Source organism: Rhineura floridana, chromosome 9, assembly GCF_030035675.1.
Source record: "Rhineura floridana isolate rRhiFlo1 chromosome 9, rRhiFlo1.hap2, whole genome shotgun sequence".
In the NCBI taxonomy this organism is placed as follows: domain Eukaryota; kingdom Metazoa; phylum Chordata; class Lepidosauria; order Squamata; family Rhineuridae; genus Rhineura; species Rhineura floridana.
Window position 1 is genome coordinate 97,434,541 of NC_084488.1, and position 25,028 is coordinate 97,459,568.

The following is a 25,028-nucleotide window of genomic DNA, read 5'->3' on the forward strand; positions in this document are numbered from 1 at the left end:
CCTCCGCCTCCAGCTCTACATACAGAAGCCAACCAGTCTGTCAGTTGAATCTTACTTCAACACTGGCAATAGGCAGTGCCTGAGGGCAGCAAGCTAATTCAGAGGGCAAAGGGACTAGCTCTGTTCTCCAACCCCTTGCTGTTGCTCCCTGCCCCACAGTATCTTCTGCCTAATGGTAGCATAAGACTTCCTTATTGAATACACTGGGCCATTCTTCCATGAAAGTAAACTTAAGCAGTGCAGTCTTGAATTTAAACACAGTACATATTTACTGTTTCACTTAATTTCATTTTTACTCTTTCTCCCACATTATACAGGGGGTTAAGGTGTTGGACTATGACCTGGGAGACCAGGGTTTGAAACCCCACACAGCCATGAAGCTCACTGGGTGACTTTGGGCCAGTCACTGCCTCTCAGTCTCAGACGAAGGCAATAGTAAACCCCCTTACCATGAACACCCTATTCACAGGGTAGCAGTAAGTCAGGATCGACTTCAAAGGCAGTCCATTTCCATTTTGTGTTCAACTAAGTCCTACTCAGAATAGTCCCATTGAAATGAATTAACCTAACTTAGCTAGTTCACACTGGGAGTTACTGTGAGATTGGTGCTACTTGCACCCCCTTTTAATTCGCAGGGATCACATGACGTTGCAGGCAAAGAGAAGCCAGGACACAGTTTTCCCCTTTAAATCTGCATTAAACGAATCCAGGGACAATGCAAAAAATGAAGGAAAAACCATCTCCACTTACTCCATGTAGGTGCTTTGCTTCAATGTTTTTTGCTGGGGGCATGGATCATCATTTTCTCTGCCCACCAAACTCTCCATGAATTCCATTTTGTTTCCGTCATCTTAACAAGCAACTTCTGACTGACTGCTCCTGAACTCCTGCAGCCCTCCTTTCTTTCCCCCCTTCCCCTCCCCATAAACTGCCTTCCTTCACTCCTGTTTTTTCTTTCTTTCTTTTTAAAACTTTGGCACGGCTTGAACTCTTTCTACCCAAACTCCCTCGGGCTTTGCAAAAGCAAAGCTGAACTAGCCCCACGACTTTTCCGCACAGCACTGCTGATCTGCAGGAAGGGAATGTTGGGCTGCAAAGTGTATGGCAATGTCATTGTCTATGCCCTAGTGCGATAGAAATAGGGCAGCCCAGAGTGCATAACCTGTTCCACTGAAATCACTTTTAAGACCCAGGCTAACAACTTCAGCAGCTGCACATGAGGCGCTGCTTTCCCCTTCCGGTTTGCTGCACACCACCCCAGCGGAGGGGGAAAGGAGCAACTCCGGGGGTAGCCTGAACCACCTCCACATCTCCCCAAAACCTATCCACCAATTACCAGCAATGTGGGAGGAGGCACAGTCTCACACACAAACACACACAGCCTGTCTCCGATTAGCTAATTAAAAAAAAGGAAGGATTTTACTAGGAAGAGGAGGCAAGTCTAGTCAATGTCATATCAATTTCGCGCCGAGGTGCTCTCTCGACTTCCGCCTTGAAGCCCAAACAATCATGAGGATTGCAAATTGTTTTTTCAAGGCAAGGGGGGAAATTTACTCTGAGAAAAAAGGGACCTCGGAGAAATGTGGGGCAGATGACCCCACTTCTTTTCAACTGCCAAACCTTTGGAAGCGGTTGGGGGCAGGAGGTGGTTGAAATAATGCACAGGTGAAGAATTTTTGCACATGCCCAGTTACTGAGCAACTAGAGGGAGTACACATGTAAAATTAGAAGGTGGGGTCAAAAGGAAACAGTGATACTAAATATGTTGAGGTAGAAGCTGACTAGTGTGAATAGAAAACAGTGGATTGGAAGGTAGGTAGTGTGAACCTTGCAAATCTATCACGATGGCAAAAGCTGCGTCTTTAATTCAAAATACAGTTCCCGTGTGAATTAGCCCTTAGTCATAGCCATTAAATTCAATGGTCCTATCCTGAGTAGGACTAGCATTTAACACCACCCACTTTCTCCACCTTTCCTACTTACACCAATTAGCAGGAAATGTGCTTAATATGTCATTTTGTGCTAACTGCTTGCCTACCGCAATTTTGATCAGCTGATCATCATCATTATTGGGATTTCTCCATACTAAGTTGACATCCACATCACATGAAATTTGGTAGCCCACACTTTCCCGGGGTGAGCCTTTCACCCTGTCCATAAGCACTTCTGTGGAGTAGGCAAATTTATATAACTTGTCATTGTTTATTCGTGGACCGGTATTGTGGCCTGTGTAGGGGAAAAAGAAACATGGAAAGCACTGTGTCAGTCATGATCATAAATCCAAACTGCCTGCCATGTTCTCTTCTCCTTAAAGCATTGCTTAACAATGAAAGATGACACAGCTCAAGCCTCCCTCTGAGTCATGCCTTGCACCAGCCTGGTTGTGCCTGTCCCTAAATCCAGAGTGCCGGATGAGGAAACAACACTCTTCACATGCTCAAAGGCACTCCCTTCTTTATTAGTCCTTAGGGATGCCAGGCTGGTAATTTGGAGAATGAACCTTTTAACTCTCGCACTTAAGGTGAGATAAGAGATAGCCTGGCTGTTGGGAGGAGAGCCCCACACACCTTCACAACAGGAGGAAGCTGAAGGTTGTAGTCAACTAACTTTTACTCAGAGTAGACCCATTGAAATTAATGTGCCTAAGTTAGTCATGGTAATTTATTTCAAGGGGTTGACTCTGAGTAAAAGTTAATTGACTACAACCCTGAAGCAGCAATAGAGAAGCAAATAGCTCTTGAGTGGCCAGCAGTGGCCAGAATAAATCAGTATATCAGCGGCCTCTCTTATTACTGACCCCACCACACTGGCTGTATCACCCAGCGCGACAGAAAACTGAAAGGTAAAATGGATTCTCTGGTTTGCCAACCAGGCAACTTTATCTATACTTCATATTATTATTTTGTCTCACAAGTACTCCATTCGCATTCTCTCTTGAAGCAAGTAAGAACTTTGTCTCCCGCAATGATTCCCAATTCTAAAGCACAATTAAAAAACAGTGTTAATGTGCTAATGTCCACTGTGTAGCCATCACTTCTTAACATGCAAAAGAATTACTTTAACCTGAATTGCTCTCCCCTTTGACTCTATTGCCCCCCTTCTGATATACTCGCAGAAGTGTAGTCATATACTCTTGGGTCTCCCATTTCCTTAAATAGTACCAGATCTGGACTTTAATACAGTATTTGATACACTGACTTAAGAGTCAAAAGTGCCTCTGTGATCTTGCAGGGAGGAGTGGGTAGATATATAGCTAGTGTCTGTCATTACAGCTGTCTATAATTAAATCATGATACTGTCGTATAATACAGAGAGTTATGCTGCCTGAGCTGAGACAGCTGTCAGGGCCTGTACCTTTTATTAGTACTCTCGGCATGTACAATATGTGCAGCTCTGGTTAAGATCATCAGTCTATACTGGCTCTTTCTTGAACCTTAAGATATTTTTTAAAGCAAGCTATTGATAAGAAAATATTATTAAAATATACTAGACAAAATTATTAAAATACATTGTTAGATAACCTCTCATAACTTTCTGTAATCTCACTGAATCAAAAATAGCACAAGAAAAATATTATTAAAAAGTGTGTCATTACCCGAATATCATTCATGCTTGAAATCCCCAATTACTTTATTTATTTAAAACATTTATATACCACCAAAAATTTGTTTTCTATTTTATTCAAGATAAAGTACAAAGTCCTACAGCTTTTGAGACTTTTTTTAATCAGAGAAAAAGAATGCTATTGCTAAAATATATCAAATCCTCTCCTCATTAAGTATGCAACAATTACATTCAACATATAAAAAGAAATGGAGCAGAGATTTAGAGAAATTTAATTTATCAATATTGGAAGAAGAGTGGATTTGGTTGTTTAAGAATACCCCAACCACATTATCAAATAGTAATTTGAAAGAGAATTTTTTTAAAGCAGTTTATCAATGGTACTTAACACCACATAGATTAAGCAAAACATTTAATCAAAATATGTACTGTTGGAGATGTAGAAGAAGTAATGCGGATTTTATACATCTTTTTTGGAGCTGTGTTAAAATAAAACCTTTTTGGAACAAAATTTTAGATATAATACAGAATATTACAGGTCAAACGTTATCCAGAAATCCTAAAACTATTCTTTTGTGCTTATTTCGTGAAGAAATTATTAATGTAGATTTTCAATTAGTAGCTACTTTGCTCACAGTGGCAAAAATATGTATCACGCAAAAATGGAAGAATAACAAACCCCCAACATTGATGGATTGGTTGAAAAAAACTTGGGAGACAGTATTAATGATAAAAATGACTTATAATAGAAATGCGATGAATTATAACCATCAAAATAAATTTGTAGAGAAATGGGCTTTATTTATACAATTCTGGAATGATAAAGTGATAGATGAAATAGCTCCATTTAATTTATTTACCTCAATATAGGAAACTGTTGTATTATATTATTACGCTTAAATATGAAGGGGTAAGAAGTTAACTTTAATAATTGTCAGCTCTACACTGCATCAGCAGTGTCAGGGGGGGCTGGAAATTCCTGGGTCTTTGGCAGGGAAGGAAAGTCCTTAGCCAGCAGTCGGGTTGTAAATCCGCCAGGCCTATCCGAAGCGTACTTGCCGAGTCAGAAGTCCAGAAGCGAGGTCAGTGGAGGTCCGGGATCAATTGCCAAGGAGGTCAGTCAAAGAGATGCTGCAGGGAAACTAGGTCTACACAAAGCCACACCTGACGTTGCAATCAGCAACAAGCTGCAGCCAAGGTGTGCCTTATAAAGAGCAGGATGGACAGCAGGTGTGAGCCCTCAGCGTTTGGGCCTTAAGGAGACAGGCCTGCCTCTCTTCTGCCTGACCTTCTGCTGTCTACGTTCTGCAGGTGAGGGGGGAGTATCCTGTTCACTGTCTGTGTCTGGCTGCAGGGCCTCTGCTGTCCCTGGGGTGCTCTGCAGCTGAGGGGCAGAAGGAGCTGGATTCTCAGGAGGCTCCTCCGTGTCTCCTGCTGCTCCTGGGTCTGCTGCTGTTACTCCCGAGTCGTCCTCATCTGAGGAGTCCTCTGACGGGGCCATAACACTATCCCCCGCCCCACGACCAACCCTCCGCCTCCCGCCGGGGCCCGGCTTATCCGGGTAGCGCTGGTGGAAGCGCCGGACCAGACGAGGGGCATGCACCTGCGCCGCATCTTCCCATGAGCGTTCCTCAGGGCCGTACCCCTGCCAGTCTATGAGGTACTGGAGGCGGCCCCGATGCCTCCGGGAGTCCAGGATCTGCGCCACTTCGAATTCCTTTTCCCCGTTGACTTGTATCGGTGGTGGGGGCCGTGGTTGACTACCCTAGGGGTGAGGCGGGAGAGCGGGAGTCAGCAGTGATCTATGGAAGACAGGGTGAATGCGGAAGGAGGCAGGGAGTTGGAGCCGGAACACCACCGGGTTAATTTGCTGGGTGATCCGGAAGGGACCTGCATTCCGAGCCTCCAGCTTGTGAGACGGCCGTGTAACCGGAAAACCTGGGTCAAGAACAGTTGCGCAGTTTCTGGGGCAGAGGGTAGGCCAGCACAGGGGAGGAAATGGGCTATCTTGGTGAACAGGTCTATGACTACGAGGATGGTGGTCATTCCCCGGGAGGCCGGTAAGTCCGTGATAAAATCCAGGGAGACCGAGCGCCAGGGCCCAGGGGGGGTAGGCAGTGGGAGCAGGAGCCCCGGGGGCTTGCCGGAGTGGCTCTTGGCTCGCTGGCAGGTATCACAGGCCGCTACATAGTCCTTGACATCCGCTTGGACCCGGGGCCACCAGAAATCCCGTAGGACCAGGTGGAGGGTTTTATACGTTCCAAAATGCCCTGCCGGCTGGCTGTCATGGCAGAGGTGGAGCACCTCTCTCCGCAGAGCTCCCGGGGGAATGTACAACCGGTTCCGGTGATACAAGAGGCCCTGCTGCAAGGAAAAGGGGCTGTCCCAGGCGGGCATCCCTGACTGGAGCTCTCGCTGCTGGGCCAGGGCGTAGGGCTCCTTTTGCTGCTGTTCCTGCACCCGGTCCAGGAGGGGTTGTGGCTGGTGGGTAACGGCGAAGTTCTCTGGGCGAAGAATTGGGCGAAGGGGGCGATCGACCTGCTCGGCTCGGTATTCTGGCTTGCGAGAGAGCGCGTCTGCTAGGGTGTTTCGGCGGCCAGGGAGGTAGGTGACCGTGAACTGGAACCGGGAGAAAAACAGGGACCACCGGATCTGGCGTTGGTTCAGCCATCGGGCGCTTTGCAGGTGCTCCAGGTTTCGGTGGTCTGTTCGTACCTGGACCGGATGGCGTGCCCCTTCCAGGAGATGACGCCAGGTCTCGAAGGCTACTTTGATGGCCAGTAACTCCTCCCAAATGGTGTAGTTCTGTTCCGAAGCGTTGAGTTTCCGGGAGTGGAACGCACAGGGGAGCAGGGACTGCTTGCTCCCCACCGGCTGAAGTAGGACCGCTGCCACTGCCTTATCCGATGCATCAGCCTCCACTATGTAAGGTCGGGTAGGGTCGGGTTGCTGGAGGATGGGTTCAGATGTAAACGCGTGTTGGAGGCGCCGGAAGGCCTGTTGAGCGGCCTCTGTCCAAACAAACTTCTCTTTGCCTCGAAGCAGGTCTGATATGGGTGTGGTGAGTTCGGAGAAGTGGGAGATGAACCGGCGGTAATAGTTGGCGAAGCCCAAGAAGCACTGCACATCTTTGGGGCTTCGCGGAGCTGCCCAGTGGAGGATGGTCTCAATTTTGGCAGGGTCCATCTGGATACCCAAGGGCGAGATCCGATGGCCTAGGAAATCCACGGTCGTGAGGTCAAAGGTGCATTTTTCGAGCTTGGCGAAGAGGCGGTGCTCCCGCAGGCGCTGCAGCACCGCTCGAACGTGCTCCTTATGTTCCGAGGGGTTCCGCGAGTAGATCAGGATGTCATCCAAGTAGATCACCAGGAAGCGGTCTAGGAGGTCCCAGAAGATGTCGTTCATGAAGTGCTGGAAGACGGCAGGGGCGTTGCACAAGCCAAACGGCATCATGGTGTACTCAAAGTGCCCATAACGGGTGCGGAAGGCCGTCTTCCACTCATCGCCCTCCCACATACGCACCAGGTTGTAGGCCCCTCTCAGGTTTAGTTTGGTGAAAATGCGAGCACTCCGCAGCCGCTCTAACAGTTCTGGGATCAGGGGCAGAGGGTAGCGATTCTGAACTGTAATCTGGTTGAGGGCGCGGTAGTCATTGCACAGCCGGAGTTCCCCACATTTCTTTTTGACAAAGAGGACAGGGGCGGCTGCAGGGGACGTGGAAGGGCAAATGAACCCTCGGCGCAGGTTCTTGTCGAGGAACTCTCTGAGGGCTGCCAGTTCGGGTTCTGACAGGGAATAAAGCCGGCCCACGGGAATCTTGGCTCCGGGGAGCAGATCAATGGGATAGTCGTAAGGACGATGGGGCGGCAACTGGTCTGCCTCTTGCTTCCCAAACACATCTGCGAACTCCCGGTACTGTTCCGGTAAGGCCTCGGGCACGGAGCTTGCCTCCTGGGTCATCAGGATGCGCTCCTTCGGCCTCCAGCAGTTGGCTTGGCAATAGGGGGATCCGAGGGTCAGTCGGCCCGTGGACCACTGGATGATGGGGTCATGCCGCTGGAGCCATGCCAGGCCCAGCACGACCGGGAAGTGGGGTGCGGCAGCCAGGTAGAACTGGAGGCTTTCCTCGTGCTCCCCCAGGGCCATGTCGAGTGGCACTGTCTCCTGTACTACAGGGCCCAAGGCGAGAAGCCGGCCATCAATAGTCTCCACCAGGAGGGAGCGGTGAATGGGTTGACTAGGAACCCGATGGAGCTTGGCAAAGGACACGTCCATAAAATTGCTGGTGGATCCTGAGTCCAGCATGGCGGGTACTTGTAGGGTCCCCCTTCCGGGGACTGTCAGTGCGATCAACACGGTCAGATGCTTGGGCGGTGAGGAACTGAGGTGGCAGGCCCCTTGAACCATGAGGTTGCCCCGGCTCAGGGGCCTGTGAAGGCCGGGGCATGGGCGTTTCCCAAGGCAGGGGCTGTGGGTCGTTTCGTGGAACACTGGGCTGCAAAATGTCCCGGGGCCCCGCAATACAGGCAGAGGCCCTGTTGCCGGCGTCGCAGCTTTTCGGCTGCAGAGAGACGTGGCCGAGCCCCTCCCAGCCGCATCGGTTCTGCCGGGGGTGTAGGGTCCTTGCCGACAGGCTCCAAGGGCCCAGCCACTGGGGCTGATGCTCTGTAGACTGGCTGGGGTCGGTTGGCAGCACGCCTGCTTTCCAGCCTCCCATCAATCTGGATACACAGGCGTATGAGGGCTTGCAGGGTTCCAGGGCGCTCCACCCTAGCTAGCTCATCCAGGAGCTCATCCGACAGCCCATCCTGAAACTGGTCCATGAGAGTGGCTTCGTTCCAGCCCAGGGTTTGTTGCAATAGACGAAAGTCTGTTACATATTCCCCCAAGGGGCGTCGGCCTTGCCGCAGCCTGCGTATCCGGCGGTTGGCTGTGGCAGATTGGACTGGGTCCTCGAACATAGCCTTCAGTTCTCTGGTGAAGGCAGCTAGGTCGTTGAGCACGGGGCTCCGCTCGAGGAGCAGGGGCGTGGCCCATCTAGCTGCCGCCCCGGTGCAGAGGTTAATCAAGAATCCCATCCGGTTCTTATCATCTGGGAAGGCCTCTGGGCATAACTCCATGAAGAGCTGGGCCTGGGCCAAGAAGGCTGAGAACTGGTCGGAAGCCTCAGTAAATTTCTCTGGGAGAGTCACAGGGCACTTGGCTCTCCCTGTAGGGAGAGGGGGTGGGGCTGCTGCTAGCTGGGTTTGCAAGCCTTGGACGGCCAACAGCAGCTGGTCTACTTGTGAGCGCAGGAACAAGTTTTCCTGCTGGAGTTGCTCCATGGTCAGCACTTCCCCCACTCCTTTGTTGCCTGCTTTGTTTGGGCTGACTGCAAACTGTCAGCTCTACACTGCAACAGCAGTGTCAGGGGGGGCTGGAAATTCCTGGGTCTTTGGCAGAGAAGGAAAGTCCTTAGCCAGCAGTCGGGTTGTAAATCTGCCAGGCCTATCCAAAGCGTACTTGCCGAGTCAGAAGTCCAGAAGCGAGGTCAGTGGAGGTCCGGGATCAATTGCCAAGGAGGTCAGTCAAAGAGATGCTGCAGGGAAACTAGGTCTACACAAAGCCACACCTGACATTGCAGTCAGCAACAAGCTGCAGCCAAGGTGTGCCTTATAAAGAGCAGGATGGACAGCAGGTGTGAGCCCTCAGCGTTTGGGCCTTAAGGAGACAGGCCTGCCTCTCTTCTGCCTGACCTCTGGCAAAGAAAGAGTGCCTGAATGTATTTTTCCACAGCAGAGTTACAAGGCCAAGAAGCACAGAGTCCGTGCAGATCTCAAGGACAAGTATCCAAGGCAACCAGCTGGCCTTATCTATAAGACTTAGCAGATCTGGCCAGTCGCTGTGGGGGTCGAGGAGTTTGTACAGAGAGAGAGAGCTTGTGATATATTCTATTGTCAGTAAAGTGACTCTTAAAACTTATTGCTTGTCCGGCTCATTGCTTCAACTGGCATCTAGCCTGTCACTATACTGTTCTGCATCCTGGGCATCTGCTTGCGCCAGATACAACATCCAACAAGTGGTAGCAGAGGATGGTTACCTGGTGCTGATGGTTACCTGGTGCTGATGGTTACCTGGTGCTGATGGTTACCTGGTGCTGAGGATTACCTGGAGCGGAGGATTGCAGAAAAGCGGCAGAGAAAAGCCAGAACTGCAGACCAGCGAGAAAAACAGCAGAGAGACGGAGAAACCGAAAGCTGAGCTGAAAGCTGTGAGAGAGCCGTGGGAATAACTGACTGAAGGACAGAGGTGAGAAGCTCTAATTACAAAGGCGGTGAACTGTGAAAAGTGAAAGTATGTCTGTTACGTTATCGGCCGGGATTCCCTTGGAAAGGCTGACAGGGAAAAATTATGGCACTTGGAAACAGAGAATGCAGGCTTTTCTAGTGAAAGAAGACCTGTGGAAAGCTATCGCAGAAGACCCACCCGCCGTGGTGCCTATTCCAGCAGATTGGAGAAGGCTGGATGAGAGGGCAAAGGCGTTAATTGTTCTTGCTATTGATGATTCTCAATTACTGCACGTGCGTGATGCAACAACAGCTAAGGAAACCTGGGAAACTTTAAGAAATATTCATGTGAAAAAGACTGCCAGTTCTAAAATATATCTTGCCAGAAGATTGTATCAGATGCGCTTATCTGGAGATACAACCATGTCAGAGCATTTGTTGGAAATAAACAGACTGTTTACTGAGTTGTCAGAACGTGAAATTGAACATTCTCAAACGCAAAAAGTGTATATCACATTAGCTTCACTAGATTCAAGTTATGATAGTCTGGTGAGCTCTTTGGAAGCAATGGACGATGCAAATCTCAATATGGATTACATAGAAGGAAAACTTTTACAAGAATTTCAAAGAAGGCAAGAAATGGCAAAGCAAGAAAGGACTGAGTCTAAACACGTGGAAAAGCAGAAAAACAAAGCAGCACAAGAGAGACTGTATGGACAAAAGGCATGTTATTTTTGTGGTTCCAAGCAACATCTTCAAAGGAATTGTGAAGCAAGAAGAAGAGAAAGAGGAAGAAAACCATGTGTACAGGTGATCTATGCTAGTAAGAATAAGCAATGTATTAACAATGAGCAGGGAAATAACTGTAAAGATTTATGGGCAATTGACAGTGGGGCAACAAATAGTATAATCAAAGATAAATCCATGTTTCATACATTTTGTGACGTAGAGGATCATGTAATAATGGCTGATGGATCTAAGAAACAGATCAAAAGTAGGGGTACAGTGAAATTAGCAGGTTTCAATACCATTATGACAGATGTGCTGTTTGTTCCTGATATTGAATGCAACATTATGGCTGTGTCGAAACTCAATGAAATGGGGTTCAATGTAATGTTCAAAAGGGGTTCAGTGCATGTAATGAGAGGAGGAAAAATATTCATGAAAGGAATAGTGAGGAACTCATTGTTCTTCTTATACTTGAAACAAACAAATCATGTACTCATGTGTGCTAATGAGAAACCCCATAATGATTGTGTACATTTATGGCACAGAAAACTAGGCCATATAGGATATGAAAATGTGGTGAAAACAACAGAGAACAGTAATGATGTGACATTGAAAAACTGTGAAAAATATGTAGACTGCCACGTGTGTAAACAAACTAGGGCAGTTGTGGCTGCAAAGAACAAAGAAGCCATGCCCAGTACAAATGCACCTTATCAATTAATACACGTGGACTTAGTGGGGCCATTTCAACCTACTCAGGGGGGTGCAAGATATTTCCTGACAATAGTTGATGATTTTTCAAAATTCTGCACTGTTTATTTACTAAAAGCTAAAAGTGAAGCTGCAGAGAAACTGAAAAGATTTATTACAAAAATTGAAGTGCAGTTTGGTGTCAAAATACAGAGAATAAGATCAGATCAAGGAGGAGAGTTTTCAGGACACTCTTTTACTGAATACTTGGATAAAAGAGGGATAAAACAGGAGTTAACAGCCCCTTATAGTCCTCATCAGAACGGGTTAGCTGAACGCTGGAACAGGTTGCTTCAGGACTCAATAAGATCAATGCTGTGTGACTCCTCTTTAACACAAGGTTTCTGGGGAGAGTGTGTTCTGTATTCAGCTTACATTCAAAACAGAATATTCCATACGGCCACTGGAATGTCTCCTTATCAGAAATTGTATGACAGAAAACCCAGATTAAAACATTTGATTAGGTTTGGAGCAGAATGCTGGGTACATGTTCCCAAAAATAAAAGGACAGGGAAGCTGCAAAGGAGAGCAGACAAAGGGTACATGCTGGGATTTGTAAACACGTATTACAGAATTTGGATGCCAAAACAAAGGTCTGTGGTGTTAAGCAGAAGCGTGCAAACAATAGAGCAGGATTGGGAAGAGAAAACATATGTGGAGTTGGGAAACACTGAAGTTAGTAATGAACAAGAACAGGCAGATACAGTACCAATAAAACAAGAAGAAACAGGCAGCAGTAGTGAATCAAGTTCTAGCTCTGAGAGAGAAACTGAGGAATCGCCTGACACAGACACTAAGGCAGAAATACAACCACGCAGATCAGAGAGAACAACCAAAGGTATTCCACCTGTTAGATTTAAAATAAATTCCATTAAGCATATAGACTTCAGTAACTGGAAAAAGTGGGATGATGGGAATCATGAAAAATAATTGCTGAAATAAATGTAATAAAAATGATGCTGAGATTGCAATGGAGTAACTGTATTACAAATGATGCTGATGTAAACTGAAGAAAAGAAATGTATCATGTGGAGAAATGTAATTTAAGTGACTGCAAGAAATGTAACTGTAATTGTGATAACAAAAGTTGGAAGAAACATGAAAGATGTAATGTAAATGATAAAGGTTTATGCTATGGAAAAATAGGTGGGGGGTGTTGGCAAAGAAAGAGTGCCTGAATGTATTTTTCCACAGCAGAGTTACAAGGCCAAGAAGCACAGAGTCCGTGCAGATCTCAAGGACAAGTATCCAAGGCAACCAGCTGGCCTTATCTATAAGACTTAGCAGATCTGGCCAGTCGCTGTGGGGGTCGAGGAGTTTGTACAGAGAGAGAGAGCTTGTGATATATTCTATTGTCAGTAAAGTGACTCTTAAAACTTATTGCTTGTCCGGCTCATTGCTTCAACTGGCATCTAGCCTGTCACTATACTGTTCTGCATCCTGGGCATCTGCTTGCGCCAGATACAACATCCAACACCTTCTGCTGTCTACGTTCTGCAGGTGAGGGGGGAGTATTCTGTTCACTGTCTGTGTCTGGCTGCAGGGCCTCTGCTGTCCCTGGGGTGCTCTGCAGCTGAGGGGCAGAAGGAGCTGGATTCACAGGAGGCTCCTCCGTGTCTCCTGCTGCTCCTGGGTCTGCTGCTGTTACTCCTGAGTCGTCCTCATCTGAGGAGTCCTCTGATGGGGCCATGACAATAATTACCTATTATTACTTTAGTTCATTTCATATTTTGTTTTTGTTGTTGCTTTATTTTGTAATGCTTCTATGTAATCGAATTGGAACATTTTGTACTTTTACTTTATCTTGAATAAAAAATTTTAAAAAATTATATACCACGTAATCATTTGTCTAAGTGATGTACAAAACAAAAGCCATACATAAATGTGTGTTTATAAATGCCTGTGATGTTCCTGCTTATAGTGTAAATATGGTAAGTGCTGTTTATATAGAAGACATATGGTAAGTGGAGTGAAAGAGGAGGGGGGAGTACATGAGCAGTAGAATGCTGGATGATTGGCTGAGCGTTTGAGTGGCTGGGAATATAAATGGAAGAATGACAGTTGAATCTGGGTGGATGTTAGTAGGGTGGAGAAGAAGGTGTTTGGTGGATGGATGTTAGTAGGGTGGAGAAGAAGGTGTTTGGTGCTGGATGTTGGGAGTGTGGAGAAAGAGGTGTTTGAGGGTGGATGTTGGGAGTGTGGAGAAAGAGGTGTTTGAGGGTGGAGGTCAGGAGTGTGGAGAAAGAGGGAGTTGGAGTTCTGATTAGTAATAAGTCAAGTACAAAACGGGAATAGATGAAACCATACGCTTGTGAAACATTCTAAAACTAATCTTGTTATTTCTGATATTTAATAAATACTTATTTGGTTTACCAAAGGCCTGATCCTTGGCTGGGGGATATACATACCAGAAGGGAGGGCAAGGTAATTACCAAGGCTGAACAGAAACAGTATCTAATGGTGGCAGCGGTGAAGGGAGGAATAATAACAATTCAAGTATCCAGAGCAACCCAGAGTTGTATGCATTATCTATAAAGATACAAGGGGGTTGGGAACAGCATAAGCACGCAGTCACAAAAGTAACCAGATAGAGAGAGACTCAGGCAAAGTCTCTGGGAGTATTGGTTATAGGATGTGACTGGTGGTGCTGCCTAGCAGGGGGATCTAGTGAGATCTGTGCTAGAGCGGAGTGAGAAACCATATAAAGGACTGGTGGTATCCCTGGTGATGCCTAGTGAAAGGCAGAAGCCACAAGCAGGTGGGAACCTGACAGGGAGAACCAGGGAAGGACGTCACAATGCCCTCATATGTTTCCCACATTTTTTGCACCTTAGCTAATTTGGAAGCTGCCTCATAACAGGAGAAGATATTGGTGATGGCTGAAAAAGATATAAAAAGTATATGAAATTATATACAGCAGTATCCAGCTAAATAGATGTGCTAGCGCAAGGACTTGTGGCTGTGCAAAGCAACTTCCCCTCCATCTCTTCTCCCCACACTGCCATGCCCTCCTAAATCTGGTCTAGAGGTTGCCCCAGCCCTCCAGAGCAGATTTGGGGAGGGCACATCTCCAGGTAGGGCTGGGAGAGAAGCCAGTTTGAAATCCTGGTCAGCTGCTGCAAATCAATATAGACACTACTAAGCTAGACAGACCAATGGTCTGGCCTCAGTAAAATGCAAGCTCCTATGTTCCAAAACACAGGCTGACAAATAAAGTTGACTTCAGTGATTCTGAATCCTCACAGTTGCTTGGGAATAAGTAGCTTTGTTTCTGAGTAAAAGGGTTCATGTGGATCTTAGCTACCAGCACATTCATTTTTACAAAAACTAAATAAGTGGTCAAAGTGTTAGTGAACCGCTCCACCCCTTGGTTGATTATACGTGGGAGTATGTGCTTTCTCACACATTGTTCCAATGGGATATTTTTATAAATTTAAATATATAAAGTGCTGGCCATTTTACCAAACTTGTGCAGAGTACATCTCATCTCTTCAACTTAGGATTTAATTCTAAATAAACATGCTTAGGGAGAAGCCTTATGGCAGCAACAGAATCTTTTCTTAGAGGAAGAGAGACTTTAAATTCCATTACAAGTCAGAAATAGTTAAAGAAAGCTTGTTATGTTTGATACTTAATGTGGTGAAGAAGCAGCAAGCTTGCAGCAATCTACATCGGCACAAACAGGTCATTTCCCATTATTTTTCCATCTCTTCCTCACCTTCATGAGAGAAGCCCGATACGCGTAGGCAGCCTTACTCATTAGTATTAGTATTAGTATTACATTAGTATTACACTGTATCAGTCTGAAAGGGAGGTTACTCATGGGTAATAGTGGCCAAGCTATCTCCATTCAGGTAAGGTCACAGCTGGTGTTATCAGTCAAAGCTGGTAAAAACCAGAGAGGTCACCTGATCCTGTAATGATAGGATGTGGTCAATATGCACTCTCAGATTGTGACTCTGATCCTTTAAAGAGTGCAATCCCACCTAGAATAGGGTCAACATCCTTCTCTCCATACAGCAAGTGGACAGCAGTCTTGTAATAACAAAGTGTTGGGAAGCAGTGACACAATGATATCCACTTGGCTCTTCCGTTAGCCTGACCAGAAGCTGAGCAGGATAGGCAGGACAATGGAGCTGGAAAAGCATCAAGACGTGCTCGGCAGGAGGACAAAGCAAAGGCTGCATATGCAGCAAAAGAAGGTCCCAGGGAGAAGGAGAGAATGGGGACCTGGGTATCAGTAGATGGAACAAGGAGGGTGGAGAGGTGGGCTGAAAAAGGAGGCAAGTGGAGAAGGACCAGTGTGAGAAGAGACGAGAATAGAAAGCAGAAAGCAGGGGAGGGGGAGGAAATAAGGACAGCTTTGCCTCAGGGGAGAAGGTGGAGGCACATTGGTGTATGTCGCCCAGAGTGGCTGGATAACCAGCCAGATGGGCAACTAACACATTCAATAAACAAACAAAGAAGTAAAGAAGAAGAAGAAGAAAGCAGAAAGGGTCTGGGGCTGCTAAGCCCAGTGGTGAAGCAACAGAGGGGAGAAAGGTGACAGGAAGGTAGAGAGGGCACTACAGTACAGAAACTGCAGTTACAGGGACAGGATCTGGTGATAGCACAGGTGCCCAAGCTCACAGAGCAAGAGATCCACCAGATGGTTTCTGAAAGTAAGAAAAACCCTGGGTCTCTGGGGATCCTAGGGACCAAAAGAGGGGCTAGAAAAATCCTCACACAAGTAGCAAAAATTAATTATCTTTCCTCCAATCTGGTACCATTTAGCATTCTGTATTTAACAACCATTAATGGAAAACTAAACCCCAATGGTCTTGAGAATGTGACCTAGTAAAAATATCCTCCTAATCCTCATTGAAGATTGGTTCTAACTCACGCTCTGATTTTCAGTCTCAGAGTCTAGGAGACACCCTGGCTATAAAAATGCATATCTTCAGTCCTAGATGTTCATACCCGAGTCCTGGTGTTGTGTGGCTATTCACATCATGTTTAGAAGAATGATGGGCCTGGCTGTCCTCACATGTAGATGATAGCCAACTAACTGTTCATTTCACTGATAGAACAAGTGTCTACCCAGATGCTGAAAAGGAGAAGTTTCATCCCCCTCCACATTCCAGAAAGGTGTCATATCATATAATTGTAATATATATAACTGAGTGAATGCCCATCATGTTAATACACCACTTACAAGGGCCAGTAGATTGCCTACATATTGTTGTGAAAGGACATTCAGGGTTTTCAGCAGCATGGAAGAAGACAGATAGGTTTTGCTATTACACATGCTTTTTTGACTCCATCTTCAGAGCCCCTCCAGGTTCAAAGCCCAGATAGACTGGAAGAGCCTTTGCATCCCCCTTCAATGTTATTCAAATAGCAGTTTGACAATAACAAACATGCCGAGCATTCTTGACATGGATCCCATAAATTAATTCAAACAAATTCACAATCATGAGTATAAGAACAATCTTTTTGAAGGCATAAAAACTAACATCTGGGCTAGTGCCATATCCTGATCCCCTTCTCCAATCTTTGCAAGAAGAAGACTATTGTTAATCCTTGCAACTAGGAAGCAGTAGTTGTCTTACAAAAGAAGATTCTTAACAGTTTGATTTTGTATTGGCTTTTGGTGGGGGATGAAATTATTTGTTTGAGGTTGTGCAGAATCAGTGGCTGACAATGCAATCCTATACATGCCAATTCAGAAGGCCCCATTGGGTTCAATGGGACTTACCCCCAGCAGTTAAGTGGGTACAGAATTGCAGCCTAAATGAACACATGGTCAGCATTGTGATGGTTCAAGATGTAGTATGTCCTTACTGAATTCAGTGGGGCTTATTCCCAGTAACTGAGGTTACAACTGCAGCCCCACTTTCCTAACACCATTTTCAAGTAGATCCCTGTTAATGGCTTCAGTACTGAAGCCCAGATTCCAACTCCACCGGGAGGGGACAAATACACTTCCACTCATAATATAAATGCCTTTACTGCTTACTTTTTCAAACATCAGAAAAGCTGCCCAAAACCACATGTCATGATGAGTTACAGTTGGGTGATCCACATACTACAATGAGAAACAGAATGCAAATTCAGCATGATCTAAACATAAAAGTCTCACATAAGCAGGATTTTTTAAAATCATGCCTTCTCTAGACACACACCTTTACCAAAGGAAATGACACAATATTGTCTAAATAAGCAACTTACCTTTCACAGATGCTGAATATGTGGAAATGATGCAGGGGAAAAGCACAGTAAGAAGAATCATGCCTGTCCCTTCTAAGCTGTACTATTTGAAAATATTTTAGGGCTATGGAGAAGTGAACTGCTCAGATTGGAGTGAAGCCTGAAAAGAGGGCTTCTGAATCTGTCACAATAATGTTTATCTAGACGTAGTAAGGGTCAGATTCCAAACTCCACATTGGGTACTAAGTTCATTGAAGGTCTTTCCAGTTAATTATTAAAAACTGAGGTAACTGGTAGCATTCAAACATTTTATTGTTCTCCTCAGCTTTCATTAGTATATAATAAAAGACATGATGGCCAGTAGCTCATATATGACTTAGTCCATTTCCTTGTAAATTTAGTAAATGTAGGCAGCACTACAGGGAGGCAAGGGTGGACAATCACTCACTTCCCCTTTGTCTACCTAGGTGGCCACTTACACTCTGTCAAAAGAGAGGAAATGTATCCTCAAAATAAAGGACAAAAGAGGGCATAGATTTGCCTATATTTTGCAGATACTAATTTATAGAGAGAGGCAAATTTAGAAAAGATTAGTATAATCCAAATAGAAATGCCAATACATCTTACCGTAGTGGGGAAGGCTGTGACCAGGTGGCCTGTGTACCTTGCTCAGTCTGCTGTTCAGGTCCTAACTATTGATGGGCAACTTCAAGACCCCTCTTTTCCTTCCTTAGGGTTCTTTATATTGGACCAGAAAGCTTCTCAAATAGCGGTCTGTCCTCTGTAAAATGGAAATGGACTGCCTTCAAGTCAATCCCGACTTACGGCTACCCTATGAATCAGGTGTTCATGGTAAGCGGTATTCAGAGGGGGTTTACCGTTGCCTCCCTCCGAGGCTAGTCCTCCCTAGCTGTCTAGGGCCTGCTCAGCTTGCCACAGCTGCACAAGCCAGCCCCCTCCTTGTCTGCAACTGCCAGCTGGGGGGCAACAGGGCTCATTGGGACTATGCAGCTTGCCCACAGAACACAGGTGGCAGGGCACGTAACCCCTGAGCCACTCACTGTGGGGGTGATCTTTAGCTGGCCCTTGACACCCTGGAGACACGAGCAGCGATTTGAACTCACAGACTCTGGACTCCCAGCCAGGCTCGCCTTCCCACTGTGCTATTCCAGCTCTGTGTCCTCTGTAAAGTAGGACATATAGCCCCCCTATCTTTGTATCTGTATTGCATAGCATCATTTCCCAAATAACTTCAGTATACAGGAGAGCAGGGGTGGCTGGCAGAGTGGACCCAGCTTCCTTTGCAGCAGCAGCACTGCTGCTTTCTGGGACAAGCAGGGCAGTGGCAAGGTTGAGGCAGCTTGGGCACACTGGAGGAAGCAGTGCATGAACTCTGCCAATGCACCTGTACCACTTCATACTCACCACTGCCCTGTCCCCACACCATCCTGGTAGGTGGGAGTGACACCACTGCTTGGAGGCCAGTTCCATTGTGCCACCTCACCAGCCAGCCCTACAGAGCAGACTGTATCGCTTCAGAACATATTATGCATTTCCTATGCCACCCTTCCAAAATATTTCATTGCCACCCTGGTAAAAATTACATGCACTGTTCCCATCTTTTCCCTTCTTTTCCATAAAAAGCTTCTTTTCTGAAGAGCCGTTTTTAATTATCAGAAGGTATCTTGAAAATCTAATTAAGACCAGATGAGGCTGTGCTCTTGATGTAATACAAATGATATTTAGGCAAAGGGCTAGTTCAAGCATGCTACGTGGAAATTCTGTTTTAATTTAAATACGTTTAATTTAAACAGAACTGCTTCTCCATGCCATTTCACCATCTGATTATAGAAAATCCTATAGAAGAGTGGGCTTCACCTTCATAATTTCATAAATTCTTACAACGGCTCTTTAAGGCAGGCCAGGATTATTATTCCCATTATGATTCATTCATACATTAATGATGCATAGGATGGATAAAGAGTGCAACCAAAACACTCATGACTTCAACAGCTGGGAATTTATCATATGGGGGAAAAAAACTTCTCCTGCCAACTCTCTTCAGTGGGATGCCAGCTGGAGAGGAAAGGGTTAAACCTCCCCTTCCAGCATGCTGCAGTCCCAGCCAAATTGGGGGGGGGGCACACTTGTAATTTAAAAAAAAGGAAAAAAGACCCTTCTGTGCTTCCTAGCCATGCTAGCTTAACATGTAGTTCAACCCTTAGCTTGTGTTTAAAACCTCTACAAGATACAGAGTAATGGCACCTTCGCTATGAGGTACTGGCCCTTCCTGCCTTACAGAGGGAATCTGTTGAAACACATAAATGGGTGTCCATATGCTGGCAGTTGGGTGAAACTGGAATAGGATCTTGGAAATAATTAGCACATGACTACTTTGACTGCCATTGTCAGAAAACAGGATCTATAGCTGTAGCCTGAATTGGCTTGGGAAAGAGGACACAGATAACAGATAATGCCTTCCTCTTTATAATATAATCTATATATCATTGAAAGATGGTCACTTAAGAAGAGTGAAATGTCATCATTATGACTTGAAAGGAGGGATGAATGGAAAGATGGTCTATATGCGCTCAGAGCCCCTCTAACATACAGAATATCTTCCATTCACACCATGCTTATTATTCTGCTTTGGTCGTCCCTCGAGTTGGTGAGGCTCATTTAACATCAACATGAAATCGAGCCTTCAGTTGCATCGGCCCAGTTCTCTGGAATACTCTGCCAACAGAGATTCAGCAGGCACCTTCTGCTTTAACTTTTAAGCTCCTACTGAAAACCTTTCTGTTTCGCCAGGCTTATACAGGCAATTAAGAACACACTTTTTTCACAACTGACCTTTGTTTTTATTATATTTTTAATGTTTTTTTCTAAAATATGGCTGTTGTTTTAAACATATTGTAAACCACTTTAATGTTTTTAACAAAATAGCAGTATACAAATATTTTTATAAATAAATAATAAATAATGATGACCTTTCATGCATTTCAGTGATGGGATACATCACTGGGATATAAGAACATAAGAGGAGATCAGACTAAAAGCCCACCAAGCCCAGTATCCTATCTGGCCCAGTGGCTAATCAGATGCTCATGGAAAGCCCAGAAACAGGAGATGAGAGCAATAGACCTCTCCCATTGTTGTTCCCCTGGACTCGGAGGAATGATGTGTCTGGTCCTGGAGATAATAAGGTATATAGTGAACCACCAATTTTCCATGTCATGTTTACTTTGATCCTGAGGATAGGGTACACAGAATACTAATACAGATGTAAATCAGAAGTGCCCACAATACTTTGTACAAGCCAAAAAGAGCTTCCAGAGAACAACAGAATTAATATTTTCAAGATGAAATTACAGTTATTACCTTTGATTTGAACAAGGGCTGTATGATGGGCCCTTCCTCTATACTTCAGTTGTCTTGCTGGCCAGTGTTCCAGGGTTAAAGTACTACCACTGACATAAATTTCCAGAGTCCAAGCCATAAACATACTACTATTATCACCTAATAAAACTAATTGTGCTTCCTTTGACCAAGCTGACTTCAGTAAATCATTCTTATCCTGCTCTTCACACAAGACAGAGTAAATGTTTAGTGGGGCAAATGTCACTCACAAATTTGTCGTTTCTATGATATTGTCATTCCAAATTAATGGTTTTCCACCCAAGCAAAAGCTAAGGCTTGTGTAGAAGGGAAATTACCATACATTTATGAAATCCTTTTGCTGTAGTGATAGCAGTGCTCTCACAATAATTAATTATTGGTCATTCTAATGAATACCAATGAATGTGAGACACAAGTACTTTATTCAAAATGAAAACTTATAGGAATTTGCTTTAGAACAGATAATAGAACAGGTAATAAAAGAGTCCATTGGCAACTATCTAGATGACAATGCTGTGATTAGTAGGAGCCAGCATGGGTTTGTCAAGAAAAAATCCTGTCAAACTAATCTCATCTCTTTTTTTGATCGGGTCGCTAGCTTAGTAGATGGTGGAAATGCTGTAGATGTCATCTATCTAGATTTCAGCAAAGCGTTTGACAAAGTCCCCCACGACCTTTTGATTAGCAAACTGGTCAAATGCGGACTACATGGAAATACTGTCAGGTGGATTCACAACTGGTTGGAAAACCATACTCAGAGAGTGGTCGTCGGTGGCTCTGCTTCGGACTGGAAGGAGGTTTCGAGTGGAGTGCCACAGGGTTCTGTCCTGGGGCCGATACGCTTCAACATTTTTATCAATGACTTAGATGACGGGGTGGAGGGAAGCCTTATGAAGCTTGCGGAAGATACGAAACTTGGAGGGATAGCTAACACAATGGAAGACAGGAATAAAATCCAAAGGGACCTGGATAGACTAGGAAATTGGGCTGAAATTAATAAAATGAAATTCAATAAAGACAAATGCAAGATTCTGCATTTAGGCCACAAAAACAAAATGCACGGGTACAGCAGTAGTGCGTGTGAGAAGGACCTTGGAATTGTAGTGGATCGCAAGTTGAACATGACCCAGCAGTGTGATGCTGCGGCAAAAAAGGCAAACACGGTTTTGGGCTGCATAAACAGAGCTATAGTTTCCAGGTCGAGGGAAGTAATAGTCCCACTATATTCTGCATTAGTCAGGCCTCATCTGGAATACTGCGTTCAGTTCTGGGCGCCTCATTTTAAGAAAGATATAGACAAGTTAGAGCGGGTTCAGAAGAGGGCGATGAGGATGATAGCCGGTATGCAGAACAAGTCTTATGAGGAAAGGTTGAAGGAACTTGGCATGTTCAGTCTGGTGAAGAGAAAGCTGAGGGGTGACATGATTGCACTCTTTAAGTACCTGAAGGGCTGTCACATAGAGGAGGGTACAGATTTGTTCTCTGCTGCCCCAGAGGGTAGGACTAGGTCTAATGGTTTTAAGTTGCAGGAGCGTAGATTCAGATTGGACATTAGAAGGAACTTCTTGACAGTAAGGGCAGTTCAGCAATGGAACCGACTGCCTAGGGAGGTGGTGGGATCCCCTTCGCTGGATGTCTTCAAGCAGAGGCTGGACAGCTATCTGCGGGAGATGCTCTAGCTGTGGATTTCCTGCTGTGAGCAGGGGGTTGGACTCGATGGCCTACAAGGCCCCATCCAACTCTATGATTCTATGATTCTATGATTAAAAAGTGTGAAGTGTGAAGTGAACTAATTCATATTTTGTGATCTTGAAAACATGCCTTAATCTTCAATGATGATCTAGTTCACATTAATTATTGTAAAAACTGAAACTCGTGACAATAACTATACTGCAGTGTCTAAAACCATTTATATTCCAGGAATGAAAGTGCAAATACAACTGAAACCAATGAAACCTGATAAGTATTCATATGTTCATATTTATATTAAACATGTATTATTTATGACTATCATTTATTAATATGTTTACTGATTTCATGTGTTTTATCTCAAGAGCTAAGTATGTCCTTATACTCACAACATATTACATATACACTGTAGTTTCATTTTACACTGTCTGCTTCTGCTATGCTATAGTATCTTTAATATTATTCCCAGATCACCGATTAATTCAATCCACTATGGCCATTAATATTGTTCCTCAACATAGGCTCCAAGGAAGAAAACCAAGATGTAAAAGGAACAGCCACGCCCTTCAAGATCCTATTAAGCGAGCTTGCTTTCAAACAACTCTCAAGAAACATCTACCTACAGAACTCCCTGAAAACGTTGAGAAACACTGGATTAAATGGAAGACTTCCATTATTGCAGCATGTGAACGAACTACTGGATACCAAACTAAGAAACATCAGGACTGGTTTAATGAGAATGATAGTGAGATTGGACATACCATTGACAAGATAAGGAAAGCCTTCCAGATATGGCAAAAAGACATTAACTGTAATGCTAAGGGAAAAAATCTATGCCAGTGCAAAGGCTGAGGTCCAAAGAAGAACTAGAGAACTTAAGAATGCCTGGTGGATAAAGAAAGCTCAAGAAATCCAGCATTTTGCAGATGCTCATGATGCACAGGGCTTTTTTAATGCCACAAAGGCCATCTACAGACCAACAAATTATGGTACAAATCCCTTACGTTCAATAGATGGTACCAAACTTCTAAAGGACAAAGAGTCTATTGCACTATTGGAAAGAGCATTACCACGACCTCCTTAATCGTAACTCTGTTGTGGCTGATGAGATCTTCTTGCAAATCCCACAACAACAAATCAGAGATGAGCTTGCAGTATTTCCTAATTTGGATGAAGTCAGTAAAGCCATTAATCAAATGGAGAATAACAAAGCTAGTGGACCTGATGGGATTCCTGCTGAAGTCTTTAAAGAAGGTGGGCCTGAACTTACACAACAACTTCATAAACTCATCGAAAAAATCTGGATGAGGGAGGAGATCCCGAAAGACTTTAGGGATGCCATAATTACCACTCTTTTCAAGAAGGGTGATAGAACAGATTGTGGGAACTACCGAGGCATCTCTCTTCTTGCTACCGCAGGTAAAATCCTTGCAAGGATCCTCGTAAATCACCTCCTACCTATCTCAGAAGACATCCTCCCTGAATCCCAAAATGGTTTCCGCCCTTCCAGGAGGACAGTGGACATGATCTTCACTGCACAACAGCTTCAAGAAAAATGCAGGGAGCAAAACCGACCTCTGTATATGACATTTATTGATCTGACTAAGGCCTTTGATACTGTAAATAGAACTGCTCTCTGGACCATCCTTCTGAAAATTGGATGCCCTGATAAATTTGTGAATATTTTGCGACTCCTCCATGACAACATGATGGTGACAATTTTGGATAACAATGGCTCCCAAAGTGATCCATTCAAAGTGGGATCAGGCATCAAACAGGGATGTGTCATTGCTCCGACCTTGTTTGCTATCTTCATCGCCATGATTCTACACCTTGTTGAGGGGAAACTTCCCACTGGCGTGGAAATCACATATCGAACAGATGGAAAGCTTTTTAATCTCAGTAGGCTGAAAGCAAAAAGTAAGGTAATTACAACCTCTGTCATAGAACTTCAATATGCCAATGACAATGTAGTCTCCGCACATTCAGAGAAAGATCTTCAAACTATCCTAAATGTTTTTGCAGAAGCATATGGAAAACTTGGGCTCTCAATATTAAAAAAAACCAAAGTGCTTTATCAACAGGTGCAAACTAGTCCCTCTGTAGCACCATCAATCTAGCTTAATGATGTGATGCTGGAGAACGTTGATCACTTCCCCTATCTTGGCAGCCATCTCTCTGTAAAAGCTGACATCAATGCTGAAATTCAACATTGTCTGAACTCTGCCAGTGCTGCATTCTCCTGAATGAAGCATAGAGTGTTCGAGGATCAGGATATTCATAGGGAGACCAAAATGCTTATTTACAAAGCCATTGTACTACCGACCTTACTGTACACCTGTGAAACATGGACCATTTATAAACGCCACTCCCAACTTCTTGAAAGATTCCACCAACGCTGCCTCTGGAAAATTCTGCAAATTACTTGGGAAGATAGGCGGA

General features: G+C 44.9%; 1 protein-coding gene across 1 annotated transcript in view; it reads right to left on the reverse strand.

Moving 5' to 3' along the window:
* The window catches only part of MTTP (microsomal triglyceride transfer protein), a 59,105-nt gene extending 41,429 nt beyond the window's left edge, over positions 1-17,676 (reverse strand). The window contains exons 1-2 of the mRNA XM_061582879.1: positions 17,520-17,676; positions 2,039-2,226 (exon numbers count right to left, since the gene is read on the reverse strand). Coding sequence (XP_061438863.1) covers positions 2,039-2,226; positions 17,520-17,580 — 249 coding nt within the window. The 5' untranslated portion in view covers positions 17,581-17,676. The remainder of the gene's footprint in view (positions 1-2,038; positions 2,227-17,519) is intronic.
* Between the last annotated feature and the right edge of the window lie 7,352 nt (positions 17,677-25,028).